Source organism: Cloeon dipterum, chromosome 4 (genome assembly GCF_949628265.1).
Source record: "Cloeon dipterum chromosome 4, ieCloDipt1.1, whole genome shotgun sequence".
NCBI classification, from domain to species: domain Eukaryota; kingdom Metazoa; phylum Arthropoda; class Insecta; order Ephemeroptera; family Baetidae; genus Cloeon; species Cloeon dipterum.
This window is the reverse complement of record NC_088789.1, coordinates 8,976,663-8,993,387: the sequence shown is the minus strand read 5'-3', so window position 1 is coordinate 8,993,387 and position 16,725 is coordinate 8,976,663. Positions and strand designations below refer to the sequence as shown.

The 16,725-nt window shown below is 37.4% G+C and overlaps 1 protein-coding gene across 1 annotated transcript in view; it reads left to right on the top strand.

Moving 5' to 3' along the window:
• LOC135943590 (parapinopsin-like) overlaps nucleotides 1-16,725 on the top strand; it is a 41,943-nt gene that overhangs the window by 4,986 nt on the left and 20,232 nt on the right. The window contains exons 2-3 of the mRNA XM_065490219.1: nucleotides 5,624-5,783; nucleotides 13,533-13,728. Of these exons, the coding sequence (XP_065346291.1) occupies nucleotides 5,624-5,783; nucleotides 13,533-13,728 (356 nt within the window). The remainder of the gene's footprint in view (nucleotides 1-5,623; nucleotides 5,784-13,532; nucleotides 13,729-16,725) is intronic.

The window sequence follows — 16,725 nt, the reverse complement described above, 5'->3', positions numbered from 1 at the left end:
GAACAGTAAATATAAGAGTTTTTAAAACCAACCATCAATTGAGTAAGCTCTCAACTCTTTTAATTTAATTTGCCTCATTTTGATAAAAAATCCCTGTTTTCTTAATTATTAGTTTTCACACATCGCAATTAGCGCTTTCATGCAACAAAATCGGTCTGCAATAAGATGTTTTAAGTTAAAGAAGGTGACTTACAAGACGAATCTAATTGTTTTATTTTATTTTTCCAGAATATAATTATATTTTTGTGCGTTCCTACTTCTACCGTTTGGATGTTTTAACTACATGAAATCCAATTTGAAACTTTTTTTATTTTCAGCAGAAAAAATTACTCCAGTGTCAAAATAGAAGCATCTCGCATAATTTCCCATCAGCCATCTTGGCAGTTGGTGAATCACAAGGCTTGAAATTGACTTTGCTTCAAAATTATGTATTATATGTGTAAATAAAACACTAATAACTGTTTCCTCAAGAGAGCGAACTTGGACAGTTATATTTGATAGAACTAAACTTCCTGGGTATATTTATTTGCATGATATATGACATTTTTTTCCCAAGTAACGCTCTTAAAAGCAAATATCGATTAAAGGAGATAAGGAAATGAAGAATTACCATCATGCTAAGTTACACGATATCATTAATGGTCCAGCGAGTCAACTTTAATATTTATTGTTAGAAATATTTGCCACGTTGGACTGAGGCTATTCGAACAATTGCAAATACCATTTTCCTCCTGAAATATTTTTTAAGAAACACGCTGCTAAAGAGTTTATGCATAGCTGAAAATAACCATAATTTTGCTGAACCCTGTGCACACTACATTTAAAAAGGGAGTTCCTACAAGCATTTTTACGTTTTCAACCAATATTCAAATGTTGAAAACACAATCTTTTAGTTTGATCACGTTCCTCAGCATTTTTTAGATGAAGTGTGTTGTTGAGCGTGTGAATAAAGTGCAAAAATATTCCACGCACGAAACTATTTTCTTGAGCGCGCTCTCAAGGATGCTGTAATCGCATTTTCTAACTTGGGCGTGTACGCATGGTTTTGTTCCGAAGTCATTGTAATTCATCTACTCATTGTCAGTCTCGCAAATGCAAAAGTTGGAACGAAAAAGAAGAGCTGCGTATTCTTATTAACATTTCCCAGCCAGATTGAAAAGTATTAGTAAATACAATTGCGTTGAAAAAAGTTACGTAAGGGAGTGGGCCACGGAGGGAAATGGCAATTTGTGTAATAAGGTGTATAGTTAACGCTCTTATCAGTTTCCAATTCAATCTGGCTTACTTGAACGTCTCCAATGCGTCCTTTGCGGCTGGATTTGCAACTTTGCGATTCCAAGTTGCCAACAGTGAGGCGAAATAGAGCGTAACAAAACGATTCTTAGACTTGGAGTAAATAGCGTGATATATACAGCAGCTTTCACGACACAATCAATTTGTGCAATTTGGAGTCCAGTGATGCGATTTCCAGCGAAGATATAAGCGCCTAACTTCTTGTATAAGTTTCAAGGATGCTGTGCAAATATGACGTTATAATAATGAAATGATCTACCATAAGAGAAAGGCACGTCAAATATTCGAGGAAAATATCTCTTTATTATTCGTAGGTCAGATTATGTTAAAAGTTACATGAACAATGACAAAAAGTGACAAGCAGGAACTGCTTACCCGATCGAAACAAAAAATTATATCGACCTTGTCACGCGCCATTATATGAGTAAATAAATTGCAATTCAAAATTGGCGCAGGAAAGTACATCAAGGCAAAACAACTCTGCAAACATTTTATATTGTATTTATAAATATACTCGGACTCTCACTGATTTTAGCAATACATTTTTTGAATGTTTATTTTTTTCAAAATATTTTGTACTGCGCACACTTCTGTTCATCAACCCTACTGACTCTGCCCAGAATGAAAAGTGAGACAGACAAGTAACAATTAAATACATGTGTAATATGTACTAGTTAGCTCACGTTCACAACCGAATTTAAAAATTCCATTGGGGTTTCCCATGGAATTAGAAGTTTTATCAATAATGTGTCTTTTCTATTGATTATATGCACTTTAAATTTTCAGGCAATTTTTTAGATTAGTAGATTAATAGCAAAAATATCCAAGAAAAGAGTGAATTATTGTTATGGGCCACGTAATAATAGCATAAATTAGAGCCGACGCAAAAGAAGATTAATTTCGGCCAAAATTTATCTAAAATTTAACATTCATAAACTTATTTCCATTCAAGCAAGCAAAGCGATGTGTGAGAAAGAGAGAGCTTCGTCTCTGATTCTGGAAGAACACTATAAAAATAGCTGTAGCAATAACATAATACTACATAGAATACACTAATGTAGCTTGCTGAAGAGTAAAGAGCCTTGATGCTGCATTACAGGACAAAAGGGAGCTTTGTAAATATATGCATTAAGAAAATCCCCTGCTCGAACAATGAAAGTGCCTACGGAACTGTTCTTTGATCTGCAAGATGAAAATTACCCCAGTGAGTTTAAAAATGGCAATAAAGTTGGTGTACGTATGCGTGTTTTGTGAATGCACGCATACGCGACTCATCATTTCTCTCTGTTGCTCCTCGTTTTATTGCGCCAATCCGAGGCATGCCCTCTTGAAACTTCCAGCATTCCAGCAGCTTTCATACTTCGTGAAACACACATACATGTCTAGTCGGTCTATATTTGAAATTCTCCACTAAATTAAAAATAAATTGGCAAAAAAAATAATGTTTACAACAACTCCTTGTATACGGATTAAATCTTCTGCAAAGAGCAGATTTTCCTAGAAGTCACTTTGTGCATATTTTCATGTCTCTTGAGATGTTCCCAAAGTGTGTTTATCAAACAATCATTTTAGAAAAATCTAAAACTGTCTAAAACGAGATTAACTTTAACCAAGCCATTGGCTCACATTGCTTTGCGTGCTCGTTGCAATGTGAGAATCCGAGCGATGGATGTTTGGCGGTCGAGTGCGGACTGATGCGCTTACGTTTGACTCCCTATGAATTACAATGAGAGTCCATTCGGATTTGGGAGGATTGCGAAAGCTTTCAGACTCGCTACTTGCTGGTTTGCTCCTTTCCGCAGCATGCGAGAATGAATTTAACGGGACGAATGTCTAGGGTTTCAATAAAAGACACCGGTGCGGGAGCAGGAACACGAGCTGGTCATTTTCTGTACTGGCGCTTCCTCCAGTGGGGCCCGTGCGCCCATTTTATTCGTTCAACAATGTTTTCGTGTGTTGTTCGCCCATCTCGAAAGAAATGAACTAATCATAAAAAATGGTTGCTAATTTGACCCTATTGATGGTCGAAAAATAGTTTGAATTTATTTTATTTTCTTGGATCTTTGCCCAGCACTTCCCGTGAGCTCATCCAAGTCTCAACAACAATAATGTAGATAACATGGGCGATGAGTGGCCACAGAGGAGCGTGGGCCCAATGTAGCCATTCAATTCGATTTATTTTTATATCTCCAAAAGTCATGATATTTTACAAATACTTAAAAGTATGACATTTATTCACCTCCTCACACCAAACGCCAGAAATTTGTTTATATAGCCGCTGGAAAGTAGCGTAGACCAGCAAGTGGCGAGTCAGCGCGGGTGCGCCTCCCAGCTCGTTGAGCTATTTTAGCATTTCGAGTCACAGAACTAACCACCTTTTGCCATTCTGACATTGGGCAGTAATAGATCCCGGAAATGCTTAATATCTCTCATTGCCTTGACAGTGCTAACGAACGGGCTGATTAATTGTTCGGAATTTTTTTAAGTTCTTCTTCGCACAACTTCGAAAAATATTTCATATAACATCATTTACTGTGTTTTCAAATACATACTTGATTGCTAATATGTCCATTTATATTGAATAACACAATAGAAAGCACAAACAAATATTTTCCAGAGAAAGCTCATCGATAATTATTTGGTCGAAGATCCAACGCATTGAACAAAAGGCTTTCTTCTCTTAACCTTGATTGAGACCTTGGAGGAACATAGCAATCTGTTGTAAATGTTTTGTATCGCTGGCGGCAATCACTTACTTAAAGTGTACACTCTATTGGAAATAGCGTTTAATATAAACTCTTGAGAAAGAGAGTTAGAAACCTATTTCTTGCAAGTAAAGCTCTTTTCCGCTTAACCAGCTTTAACAATAATGCTTCACAAGAAAGATATGAATTTTTTTCCAAATAAAAAATGTTTATGTGGTACAATAAATTGCGCAAAGATGCCTAGAGGCAGATTCACCAAATAATTCGAGATATTTAATGTCCTCTTAAAGTATGGTGAATTCTTCAAAAGAACCCTTTAAATCTCTTCACATTTCACCTCTAATTTTGTGAGCCACAGAAATTTAGCAGTCGCATGCCATTGATGATTAGTGTTTGCGTGCTCAAAGCAGCTGAAGAGAGTGCTCAAAGTGGTCCAAAGAATTTCCTACTCTCCACGATGTCACGTGTTAGTTCCACGATGTGCCAAAGAATTTAAGCGAATCAGAACGCATTGTCAGCGTCACTTAGCAGGGGTTACCTCTTTGTTCGAAGTTTTGTCCGAATAAGTGTTGCTTGACAAATAAAGTGCGTTATGCAGTGCAGACCGATGTGATGTCGTTCATGATTATACTTATGGATGCTTTTGGCACATTCATCCACTTGCTTTGCTGCTAAAGGGAGTCGCGCTTCGCCCTCTCGACTCCTCGTTTGATCAGGTTTCATTACTTGTTGACAAACTGCTTTTGAGCCTTCCAACGGACCTTGTTAAAAATCCCTGTTGGTGCTTCAAGTGAGAGCATGAAAGAGACCAAGTTTCAAATAATGTAGTAGGAAAGCCTCTTGATTAGCGCAGATGCAACGTAAATGCAAATGCATTTTTCCATTCAAATTCTTGAAAAAAATCATACACATATTTGGTTACTGTGGCTTAAAGATTCCTAATTGATTGCCTTATAGGAAGTACTTCGTTTCTGAAAAACTATAAAAATTATTAAAAGTCCTTATGCTGTCACTTATGTGAGGTGTGTCCGCGTAAAATTAGGCGTTTGGAGCTGCCTGTGATCAAGACACTTTTTTCTTTTGCTCATTTGAAAATATTATCACTGTCGTTTATGAAAACCATAATATTTTAAAATATGTTATCCCTCTATTATTAAAATATCTCGCCACTTAGGTCGTGGTACTATTCCTGAACTGAAACAACGCGCATTCGCTGCATGCATGGTAATTGGCAAGAAATTGGAGCCTGCCATCGGGTAGACTATATAACTTTACTTTTCCTGGAATGGATTCCAGTGGCTATTAATTGGAAGAGTGCACCTTTAAGCAAACGAATTTAGACTAACCATAATCAACATGTCTGGGACTCATACATATAGTGTAGTTGCCTAGCAACGTAACCGCTCTCTGCCACTTGATCAGTGCCAAGTTATAAAATCTCAAATATCACAGGCTAATTTTCACATGAAATAATCAAAATATAGAAATGGTTTAAGTACTTTGTTACTTTTCTCAAATGACACACTCGATCCAATTATTTAACTGAAAGTCAATTTGTAAACCTATCTGATCACAAATATTTTTGTTTGAATGTGTTATTTACAATAAAAGATTATCTGTTGCAGTTATGGACACCATTGAACGTGATTTTGTTCAACCTCGTGTGCTCAGACTTTTCTGTCAGTGTGCTGGGCAACCCTCTGACCTTGGCGGCCTCCATTCTCATGGGGTGGCGTTTTGGCAATGTGCTGTGCGTCTCATACGGATTCTTCATGTCTTTGTTAGGTAAGTAATGCTGAGGTGGAAAATACTCCATTTTGGTACTTAAAAGGTCTTGCGCTGCAATGCTTCGTCCAAATTGGCTCTTGAAAGTTAGTTCCCCTCTCTACCGTATGAAATCAAATGATGATATCCATATCGCTTTTGGACATTTTGGTAATTAGCCCAAATATTGAATCTAGAATCACTAGAGACTTATATCACAGATCTTTGAAATTTATTGTTTTGATTGAAAATTCATCGTGTGTCTTCAAGAATGGTCCTCACTTGCTCATGAAATATGTATTTTAACCGAGTTACAAAAGGAAAAAAAACTCGAAATCTAAATGAAAATTTCAAAGGTCTAATACATACACGGTGTTGTGAACTCCCTTGGTGATTCAACTTTCCGTGCTTTTCTATTAACGAGAAAAGGAATGAAGCATTTAAAATTGGAATGAGAATAGCTTCATAACAAGCTGGTGAGCATTTAGCTTTTCCCCGGTGAATTTTCTAAAGAGCTGGCATCAATTTCAAAGTGAAGGGAGGCTTTGCGCTAATATTGAAGATTAGCAAATCTGTGGAGAAATCTGAGGAGAAAACTTTTCACCGATTAGCGACAGCTGCAAGGTTTAATAGCACCTAGCCAGTTCTGGGAGAAATTTTTAAGTTTTAATCCAGTTGTCTATTATTTTCAGAAAGGTCCCGGGAATTTGCATGTTATAGCAACAAACATCATTCAAATTGACGAGTTTACGCCGAGCGCTAATCTTGATTAATTTCCTCAAAAGTTTCGCAAGACCCCCAGAACGTGTTACGAATTTTCCAATGATAAAGTAGTTTCAGCCAATTAAGGAGACATTCAAATTGAGGTACCCAACTTTTAATTAAGAGAGTAATGCATGAGTAAAAATTACCCGTTGTAATCAAAATTTTCACAAGAAAGCAAGACATTAAATATTTTAACACTAAAAGAAGCCAACAAAAATAAGTTCGTTTTTTATTTTACTTCTGCACACACAGAAGATAAAAGGTGTAATCAAGACAAAAATTACATTTGACTCGAAAAATTAATTGAATATGTAAATGGAATAAATTTCATAGTAAGGCCGGTCTCGATTGTTGATGTGAGTTCTGTGATGAATATGTGAATTTCTACCACTTTTTGAAATGCGAGAAGATCCTATTTACTCTCTGTAATTTTATTATATTCATGTTTGTCGGACCCCTTGGGTGTTTTTTTTTAAATATAATAAATAAACTATGATCCGCTCATTAGAAGTAATGGGAGTGCGCGTAGGTCTAAACACTCATGAGAGTCATGAGTAAATTTAGAATCAGCAGCAAATCAACTGCTACAGCTTTAGTGCACATCAAAGAACGTCTCGTGCCATTGGATGCGTCGTGTTTTTTCACGCGTGTGACAGGGGCAGAACCCAAGAAATCTATTCATGCTGAAAATTCAAGCGTTCAACCGCGGAACGAGATAACATGTCCAATTTTCAACAATGAATAATTTGAGTATTTCTATGAATACATTTTTACATGTCTATTTAACATGTATTGATCTTGAGCTTTTAAATTGTATTTCAGAAAATGTTAAATACACATTTCTAAAGAATTAATTGATGAACACCGCTCACGAATTATGCATGCTAATATCATTGTAAGGCAGTCGTAGTACAAAGGGAATTTTATTTCCTAGAGTGATATTAAATTCCTTATGCCGTGGCAAGCAGGTTACGATTTTTATTAATAAACACACGCCATTTATTTTTGAAAACAGAACGTAGATATATAAAACATATTTACCACGTACCACAACTCCTAAGTCATTTTATTTTAATAAAACAAAACCACCGTTGTTGAAAGGGCAGACAAATGAAAGCATGGAGCACGGCTAATTCCAGTCCAACACCCCACGCCAGAACCCTCTTCCAACCAAATTCCCAGGCGTGCGTGCACATTTCCATCTCTTAAGTTCACCACCCGCTCTTCATCAGCATTAGCAGACCACTTTCCGCACCTACGTTCTGATTCCATTAAAGCCTGGGATGTTAAGATCAGCCGACGGGTCCGGGTTCGTGTGAAAAGTTCCACATTTGCAGCCCAACGCCCAACTATTGGCCGACACAATTCAAACAAAATGCTATATGAAGCGTGCTAAGCGAGTTATTGAATTCGTAGTTCGCGGTCTCACAACAAAACAACCGAGGGGTAGACGAAAGCATGATTACTGGAAAAAAAGCAGTGCATTATTATATGCATACTGATTATAATTGATATTTTTACTTTTACGATACGTTCTTGTGGCGGTAAAACAACCTAACTCGATTTTCCTGGTTGCAAGAAAAGGGAAATCATTGAAAATTTGAGTGTTTGTTGAGCGATGCTCAATTTCACCGCCACCAGGACGAATACCAAGCCAGAAAGCATTTCTTGGTGAATTTTCAGATTGTCGATCATAACAGCATTAAAAGTGTAACGGTATATAATAAATACTGCTGTAGCGGTTCACGAGCGCGGTCCTGCCCTTTTGTTGTGAGCCATCAATTGTGGTGGTTTGAATTATTGTTTAACAGCATATGATTTAAAATATCCAGTTTATTCACACGGTGTTGACGCGGGTCGTTTAATTGTGCAGAACCCGATTCAAAAAAGGGATGAGTCCAGCCGCCAGTTTATCAAAAGAATTTGTAATTCATTATTGTAAAATAATTTCATTTTTGTGTGTGTTAAATTAGTGTCCGGTCGTATTTCAACTAAAAGCCGTTCCATTGACAAAATTATTTATCGTATTCATCGGTCTTCGTTATTTCAACCCCTCATCCCCAAACTGCAATAAAAGTAAGAACGAAATGACAGGAGAGATTATAAAGTTTTTGGTAAAGAACTGATTTCATTTAAGTTGGTTATAATACATTTCAGTGACGCAAGGAGAATTCGGCCTGTGAAGGCATGGTAATGTTCAAACATCAGAGCTAAAATTTTTTATAAATGGAAGCACTGGAAAGCTAATTGGTGGCGCTTTTGTACTACCAATAGAGGCCGCAGTCTATCAGTCTATTTCAGTGTGTATCCTTGGGCTGCCAAACATTCATTTTTTAACCAACACAATTGAATTATATTTGGACAAAGTTTCCGATGTATACAATGGTTGACACTTGATTAACTTTGAATTTTGTAACTAATGAGATTGCTTAGCTAAATTTGAAGTATATATATATATATATATATATATATATATATATATATATATATATATATATATATCACTGTGTCAGTGTGTAGGGGTTCTGACCATTCCTTCCCAAATATCTCATCTCGGAGTAAAATAATACTATTGACAATCATTGAGGTAAACCCCAGGAGGTCATTCAAAATACAATATAATCACAGTTAAATGAGCCTAATTCGAGTGCTCTACCGTTTTGCACACCCCGGTACTGATAGCCGCTCGTTTTCCCGAAAGCACGTATTACTGATAGACTTCATATTTGATATGCAAATTTCAGCTGCCATAAGGGACCAGCGCACTGCAAAATCTACTCTTGTGCGTGTAAGTTTGGTCCTTTTGCGGATGTTAATTAGAACGCTTCAGTTCATTGCGAGAATGGGTACCACAGCAATCGAATTTGGTTCTTTCCAGCCCAACGACTTAGCCTAATTCGACCGCATTGGATTCAGCCTGACATTTTGGCGCAGATTGTTAGAAAGGGCTTTCTCTTTACTTGCAAAGCTGCGTATAGCACTGAATTAAATGCTACTCCTACAACATGATAGGGGGGTGACAGATGAATGCTATTGTTTCTCGCATATTTTAATAGTTCTTGTTACGGCATCTGGACTCATTGCTTCTTTGACAAATTTTGCTCCCCGTGTATATGATGCATAAAACGATTAGGGGGATTTCCCTCTCAAGTTTTCAAATTAATGTAACACCACTTAACCTATTTTAGAATGACCGACTTACGCGTTTGCTAGCCCAAGCGCTAAAGCTCTGTATCCCAGCAACCTAACACAGCTTGACAATGAATGTAAAGTCATGGCATACATAACTGCTTTAATACACTCGTCTTTGTTGTTAACTTCATAGCTCTCTGCAGCAAGATAACTAAGAATCATATTTTTTAATGCCAAATCACGCATCCAGTATATCCTGAAGATTTCCTTGATTTTTCATAATTAAAATAAATAAAGCGTGTAAAATACCATCATTTTTTATGAGGAAGGTATTTTAGTCGTGAAATGTTAATGAATTACTTTATAAATTTATATTTTTTTCATTAAAACTTCTAAGAAAGCTTGCTCGAATTTAATTTTGGTGGTCTACGCAACAAACAGAAGGGCAAACAGACTTAAAATATCTTAATTACACCCAAAGTAATTTGCATGAACTGCAGAAAAGCGATGAAAACATTATTCAAAATACAATACTGCGGCAGCAAAGAATTGCGTCATCTGCAACCTGAAAGAAATGGCGGAGGGTAACAAAAAAATACTGGCGCAATTTCGCTTTCTCGTTCAATTCATTTTAAATGCTCGAGCTCTTACTTTGTCTTGCAGCAGATGGCAAAGTAAAACGTTTTCTCACAGAAAGCTCTTTTTCTTTTTCATTTTAAAAGTATATTTTCCCGCTTTCAACTTTAGCTAAATGGTTATTTTTTCAACAACTTTGTAATCTAATACGTATAATTCATTTAAAATCCTCTTACCATTGTGGGAAAATTCATACACAGTACAAGTCTCATTTGCTGCAAATGAACATAGTAAATTTTATATTTCCTCTCTCTTTGAAAAAAAAAACTGTAAACATATGGCATTGCCCACGCGCTGGTTATAAATGGAGAAGATGAAGAATCTCGCAGAAAATTAAGAGGAAAGTAAATTATTTCATCCACAGAGATGCCTTCAAAGTAGGATTGAGGAAATAGATTTCCTAATGAGGAAAATTCCATTTATCAAATTGAATGAGTGCAAACTTACACCCACAGCATAGCTCGATTTGATATAACATTCAGCAAAGTTTTGAAAAAAGCAGATATAGGTTATATATCTTCGTGATGCAATGAAGGCATTCGTGAAGGCTGTCTGAAAATGTGAAAGAAGTGGAACACATAAGCGTCTCCTGCATCTCCATCAGCTGCGTATCACGAACAGATAATGTCAGGCGTTTCGATCTGCCCACGTCCGTTTTTAACATCGTCGACAAGTGCACATTGATGGGTTCTTGATACACTTATGGCGGCGAATTGAAAGCTGTCGTGTGCTCCTCTATAAAGCGCCCGCTCCCTTCTCTCTTTCCTGTTTGTTTAACCTCTCAGTCAGTGGCGCGTGTCTATCTTTATTTTTGACCCCAGCCGCATCAGACACTCAGCAAGTACTTTGGGCATTTTGAAAAAGCTGCTCTGTAATCTCACGTATTGTGATTTTGGAGTAGTTATTTATTTCTGGATTCCCTATCTATTGATTGTATTAGTGGAACCATGAGGATATATTGCGATATTGAACTAATAAAAAAAAGATACATATCGAATCATTTTTAGTATGGTTATATTCGCATATTTCTCAACAAACGCAAGTACTAAAATTGTTTGAATACTATCTCTTTCAAACTGAATTGACTTAACGTGAAAGGAAAGTTTTGAATGTTTGACTCCGCACATATCTCAACCTTATCGATAGACTGGGCCACTTCGAGGATGCCGTTTATTGCTCTCTGTATAGTTAGTTGGATGGAGGAATGCAACCAAAATTATAATCTAAGCACTGCTTACTAGAACTTGCTTTCCTCTCACATACAAATTAATTACTGCTTGAGCACTATGGTCATTCTGGCTTCTATATAATGTGCAAATAGTTCTGAGTATGCGAACTTATGCATGCCTATAGCAAAATCGCAAATGCTCTGAAAGGCAGCTAAACAAAGTGCTTTATAAGATGAATGATACTGCCGAACCTAAAAAATCCTTTAAGCGCTGTTAAAAAAAAAACACCTTCAAGGATTAAGTTCAAGCTAAAATACATCATGGATTTTTTTAGAACCGAATTAAAATTTTATGCGGCAAGTATCACTGTTGTATTTTATTTCAAAACAACGATTTTACCAGTCATATCACAAAAACTGTGGGATATAGATCTCATCGAGAGCACTCTATATAATATGCTACAGCAAAATCCCTATTGTACTCGCCTTACTGTGGTGAGATTCTTGCTTGAAAAAAATAATTATCCCCGAACGACATAGGAAAATAAAAGAACTAGTTTTTGTAGCTGTAAAATACAATACTGCGTGTGACATATTCATCCTGTTTCTGTTGGTCGTGTCTAAAGAGGATTGGATCAAAGCAAGCTTGCCGCCTCCACGACCACGATGTTAATATGGTGCACATATACTCATAATGCACACCGCACGTCGCCGAAATATGGCCTTTCAACCCACACGGCCCTGAGGGATGAGGAAACGCTCAATAGAAACATAGGTCTGCCGTAATGGCTGGCGCGCTGGCGTTTTACGTTTGTCAGATAGCTTTTGCTGCCGTATAATCTTAAGTGAATTTTTAAAGAGAGGTGTTGCGTTTCATGAACAGGTGTAACAATGGAAGGTACATATCATAATTTATGTTCAGAAAAGATCTCCCGAGTTTAACAAGTTTGTGAAAGTTCGCTCTTAAAATTTTAAGTTCTGCAAAAAAAAGGGAAAAAGGGGAAGACTAAAAATATTTTATGCAACGTTTCTCACTCTCTGCGTGGAAAATATACATACTGTGGAAATCATTTGTTGCAGCGGCTTAACCAGTATCTTGCGAATGACCCATTTTAAACTTTGAAAGCGACATCAAACCGCAAAATTTAACGCTTGTATGGTACAGGTGAAAACTGTGCTGGCGCAGAGTACTCCTATGCGGGTTTTGTGCCATCCCAAACGATCGGCAAAGCATCGTGGTTAGATTTTCTCGTCGCCAGCATTTAAAATGAAAATCATCTCGGTAGAGGAAAATTCAGCGAGTTCAAAATTTTTTAAAGGTCAGCAGGTTTTCCGCTAAAAAGGTCATGGGAAAAGGAACACAAGATAAACTCAATTGAATAAACAGTGAACAAGCAATTATAACCGAGAATTGAATCTCTATTAAAAATATTCATTTTCAGGTAGTGTGTAATTCTTTGACGATTTTTTTTAGCAAATAAGTGTAAGCTATCTTTCCTGGTGAAATTTATTTAATTTTCACTCACAGCTTTTTAAAAAAATTTTACTGCAGCTAAAACCCATTCGCCATATAGTACTTTGCTAGTGTTGTTTCATAACCTCAGCAGCATGTTACATTCATATGATTCCGTAAAATTTTTTCATCTGAAAGCATATTTGGCAAATAAGCAAAAAAACCCAGAGATTTCCAGGATTTCTAACAGAAAAAATCTTTTATTCTGCTTAATCTCTGATATTGATCATGTGAAGAGCACGGATATAATATTCCAGATCTTATATCCAACGCAAACAACTACTTTAATGCCCCTTAAAGCTGTCCGGGATTCCATGTATCCATGATCCTCTGAGAAGTATAGCACAGCACTCTGCTGTTCTGTTCCCTGCTGCAAACACCTCGCGAAAAGACGGCCATGTTTTCGCCTTAATGCCCAAGCTCAAGTGGCCTCTCGAGTGCGGACACTTTATATTTCATTGTTCGACAGCTTTAAGAGTTTTCTCTTACCCTAAAAGCGTATGCCTATTCGCATGAGTTGTAACAAGGGTGTGTGTGTGTGCTCTGTTTCTCGCAGGAATATCATCCATTGCAACGCTGACCGTGCTGTCGTTTGAGCGCTTCGTGATGATCAGCAAGCCGTTCAGGTCGCGGCCACTCAGTCACAAGGGAGCATACCTTCTGGTGGTCGCCATCTGGCTCTACTCGTTTATCCTCACGGCGCCGCCACTCTTCGGCTGGGGCGAGTACGATGCCGAGGCAGCCAACATAAGGTATGACCTTTATCGTGTGCTATTTTTCTCTATTTTCACGCAGAAACCTGAAGAATTTTTTTGACATTTTTATCTCTTTACCAAGAAATTGCGGTCTGTGTTGTTTGCAGCATTGCGAACGGCGCATTTGAACATTCTCTAGACAAAAAACAGTCACTATGTATTTAATTTAATTATTTAACTTTCAATAAAAACAACGGTTTATTTGTATTTTTTGCATTTTGACTTGAAGTTTAATAAATAAATAATAAACGCACTACCACAGTGTATTGACGTTATATTTATTAATAGTTTTCTGAGTTGTTTAATGATGCTATGACATAGGAAATCTAGGACAGTTAAGCTATTAGTATATAATAACTTTGGGATTATTTTAATGTTTCTTTTCTATTGCGGCCAAATTAATTGCGATTTTCTAATATAGTTCCCTCGTTGTTTGGTTTCCCTGTTGAATAATGAACTATGAATGGGTGCATAATATTTAAGCTATAAAAGAGCTTTCGCTTTCCTAGCATAAGGAAAACATCATGCACTAATTGAAGACAAAGTTCCGAGAAAAGCCGCGTTTCTCACAAGATTTTTGGAGAATCCATCCTAATTTTGTCAGATTAAAATTTAATTGCACATCCTTTCGGCTCTCCCTTATTCTCCTTTTTTTGTTATACCATGAAAGAATCCCTCCTTTTTCTTAAATTATGAAAGGCATTAATGAAAGCCACTTGTTCTCTCCTCTCTCTGGTAATCCTTGTTTTTAATGCTTTATATATAACATTCTCTGCCTCATGCAAGCGGCTTTATGCATTATTAAAATACTTTTTCTCCACGGAGGACAGGTCTGTCATTAAAAAGCTCTTTACCTCAAGAGTAGATATTTCATTTTAAATTAACAGTGCAGTACACTTAAGTTAAGGTGACATGTTAACTAGGAATGTCTGTCCAAACTTCAAATTGATTTTTTGGAAAGTTTTTTTTACCAATAATAACTAATTATCTGATGCAATTTCGTAGGCAGTTTGAAAAGAATTTATACCATAATACCTAGCATATTATCAACCTGCTTGCAAAAATATCGCCCCGTTAAAACCTTCAAAAAAACAGGAAATTATATTTTTGTATACACCTAAAAACGCTGGCTGCAAAAGTATTGCAGCGAGGCAATATCCTGAATTACATTCCATTCATGTCCATTGTAGTGCTTCACTTGTCGGTTTCTCATTTCGCCCACAGAAGTAGATTTAACGCGCGTCCAAAAGAGTGACACACAAATCGATATATACTCGTTCCCTGGACCGAAAACTCATCTTGATACCCGAGGTGGTTTCACTGATGAAGACACAATATATGTGTATCCTTTTTTGTCACGTCGCAGATGCGGCTGCTGCGTGCCGCGTGCGCGGATTGCGTTGGTTGGCATTGTTTGCTCAAGTGGAGCAGACAACGCGCGCCTTTTGCCCCGCTGACTGCTTGACAGGCTGGATATGAATAATATGTGTGCTCCCTCGCGTGTGCATGCATTGTTTGTCTATCTCACCGCGTACGACGATGTTTCAGCTGGTACAAATCGACTCGTGAAAATCACTCGAGACTGTTTTATCAGATGCGCGTGTCGATTTGTGCTAGTCGAGGGAGAACTCTCGTCCGTTTTGCTGCAATTTGGTTTGGCCTTCTTTATTAAATTAAGCCTGCTGATGTTTAGGAGGATCCTTTGTTTAAAAAGTTCGTATAAGCAAAGAAAATCAAGATAAAGAAAATTCTCTTACTTGCTCCACCGCAGTTTCTCTCTGCTTGTACCCGAAGCCCAATTTAATGAGCTACAATCTCTTTGACCCTCCAGCGTCGTCTCAAATTTAATGTAGGGATAGGCAGTTCGCTCCACAGAGCTGTTGCCCCGGTTGCATATACTCTCTAAATCTTCTCCGTCTGTTTTCGCACCCGCTCGACATTGCATTTTGCTTCCTCACTTAGTTCTATGATAAAATATATCAGAATTGTTTAGACAAACAAACGTTTTTCGCGTGCGGGTGGGGGCAACCGCAATGATTAATTATCAAATTCAATTTGCATAAGTTGTTTGTTAATAAACGGAAGCACAAAGCCACAACATATGGGTGATGTGGCGTATAATTTAATGTTCATCCCTGGCAAGACAGACTTGCTCCCTGTGAAGGAATCAATAACACAATTATAAGCTTCTTGGTGTAGCCGACAGGTGCACATAGATAGAATTAATAGAAAATGATTCGCTATAAATATTCTGCCTTGGATGCAAACGCGTAGGGACTTTGAAATCAAGGCAATTATTCCTTCTAAAATTCCAATCGTTATGGGATCATAAAATATGAAGGCAATTTTAAGCTTTTAATAGCCTCTGCTTAGCACATCTCGTGGGCTATGAGCTCACCGGGTCCCAGGTCCCAATAATACCGCCGAGCGGATAACATGGGGCCCGAGTGGCCGCAGAGGAGCTTGGGCCCAACGTGGCCATCTCATTCCCCGTTTGAGGTCTCTTTATTGAAACGCCAGAATTTTTCCTTAAAGTCGCTGTAAAGATACAAAAACCAGCAAAAGTGTCGAGCCGGCGCCGGTGCGCTAACCAGCCCGTTGAATTATTTGAGCATTTCGAGTCAACAAATCAACCATCTTTTGCCATGTCTGACATTGGGCAGCCAGTATTAGATCCCCGAAATGCTCAAATATCTCTCAATTGCTTCGACACTAATGATAATGCTTTAACAATGCGAACCTGGTTTTTAAATACTATTTGAATCATGAAATCGGTGAAAACGATTATTTAGCTGCCTTGATTAACTCCCGATAATATCGAGCAGAGACACATACATGTAAAGGGAGTGTGTTATTTTTCATGTCATGTAAATTTTAATCCCTCCACTTTGAAATGTTTGTACTTTGCAATGCCTTTATCAAATACACACGGTTGCATGTTCGTTGGAATGACAGAAACCGACAATTGCTTTAACTTCTGTGTCATCTCCTGAC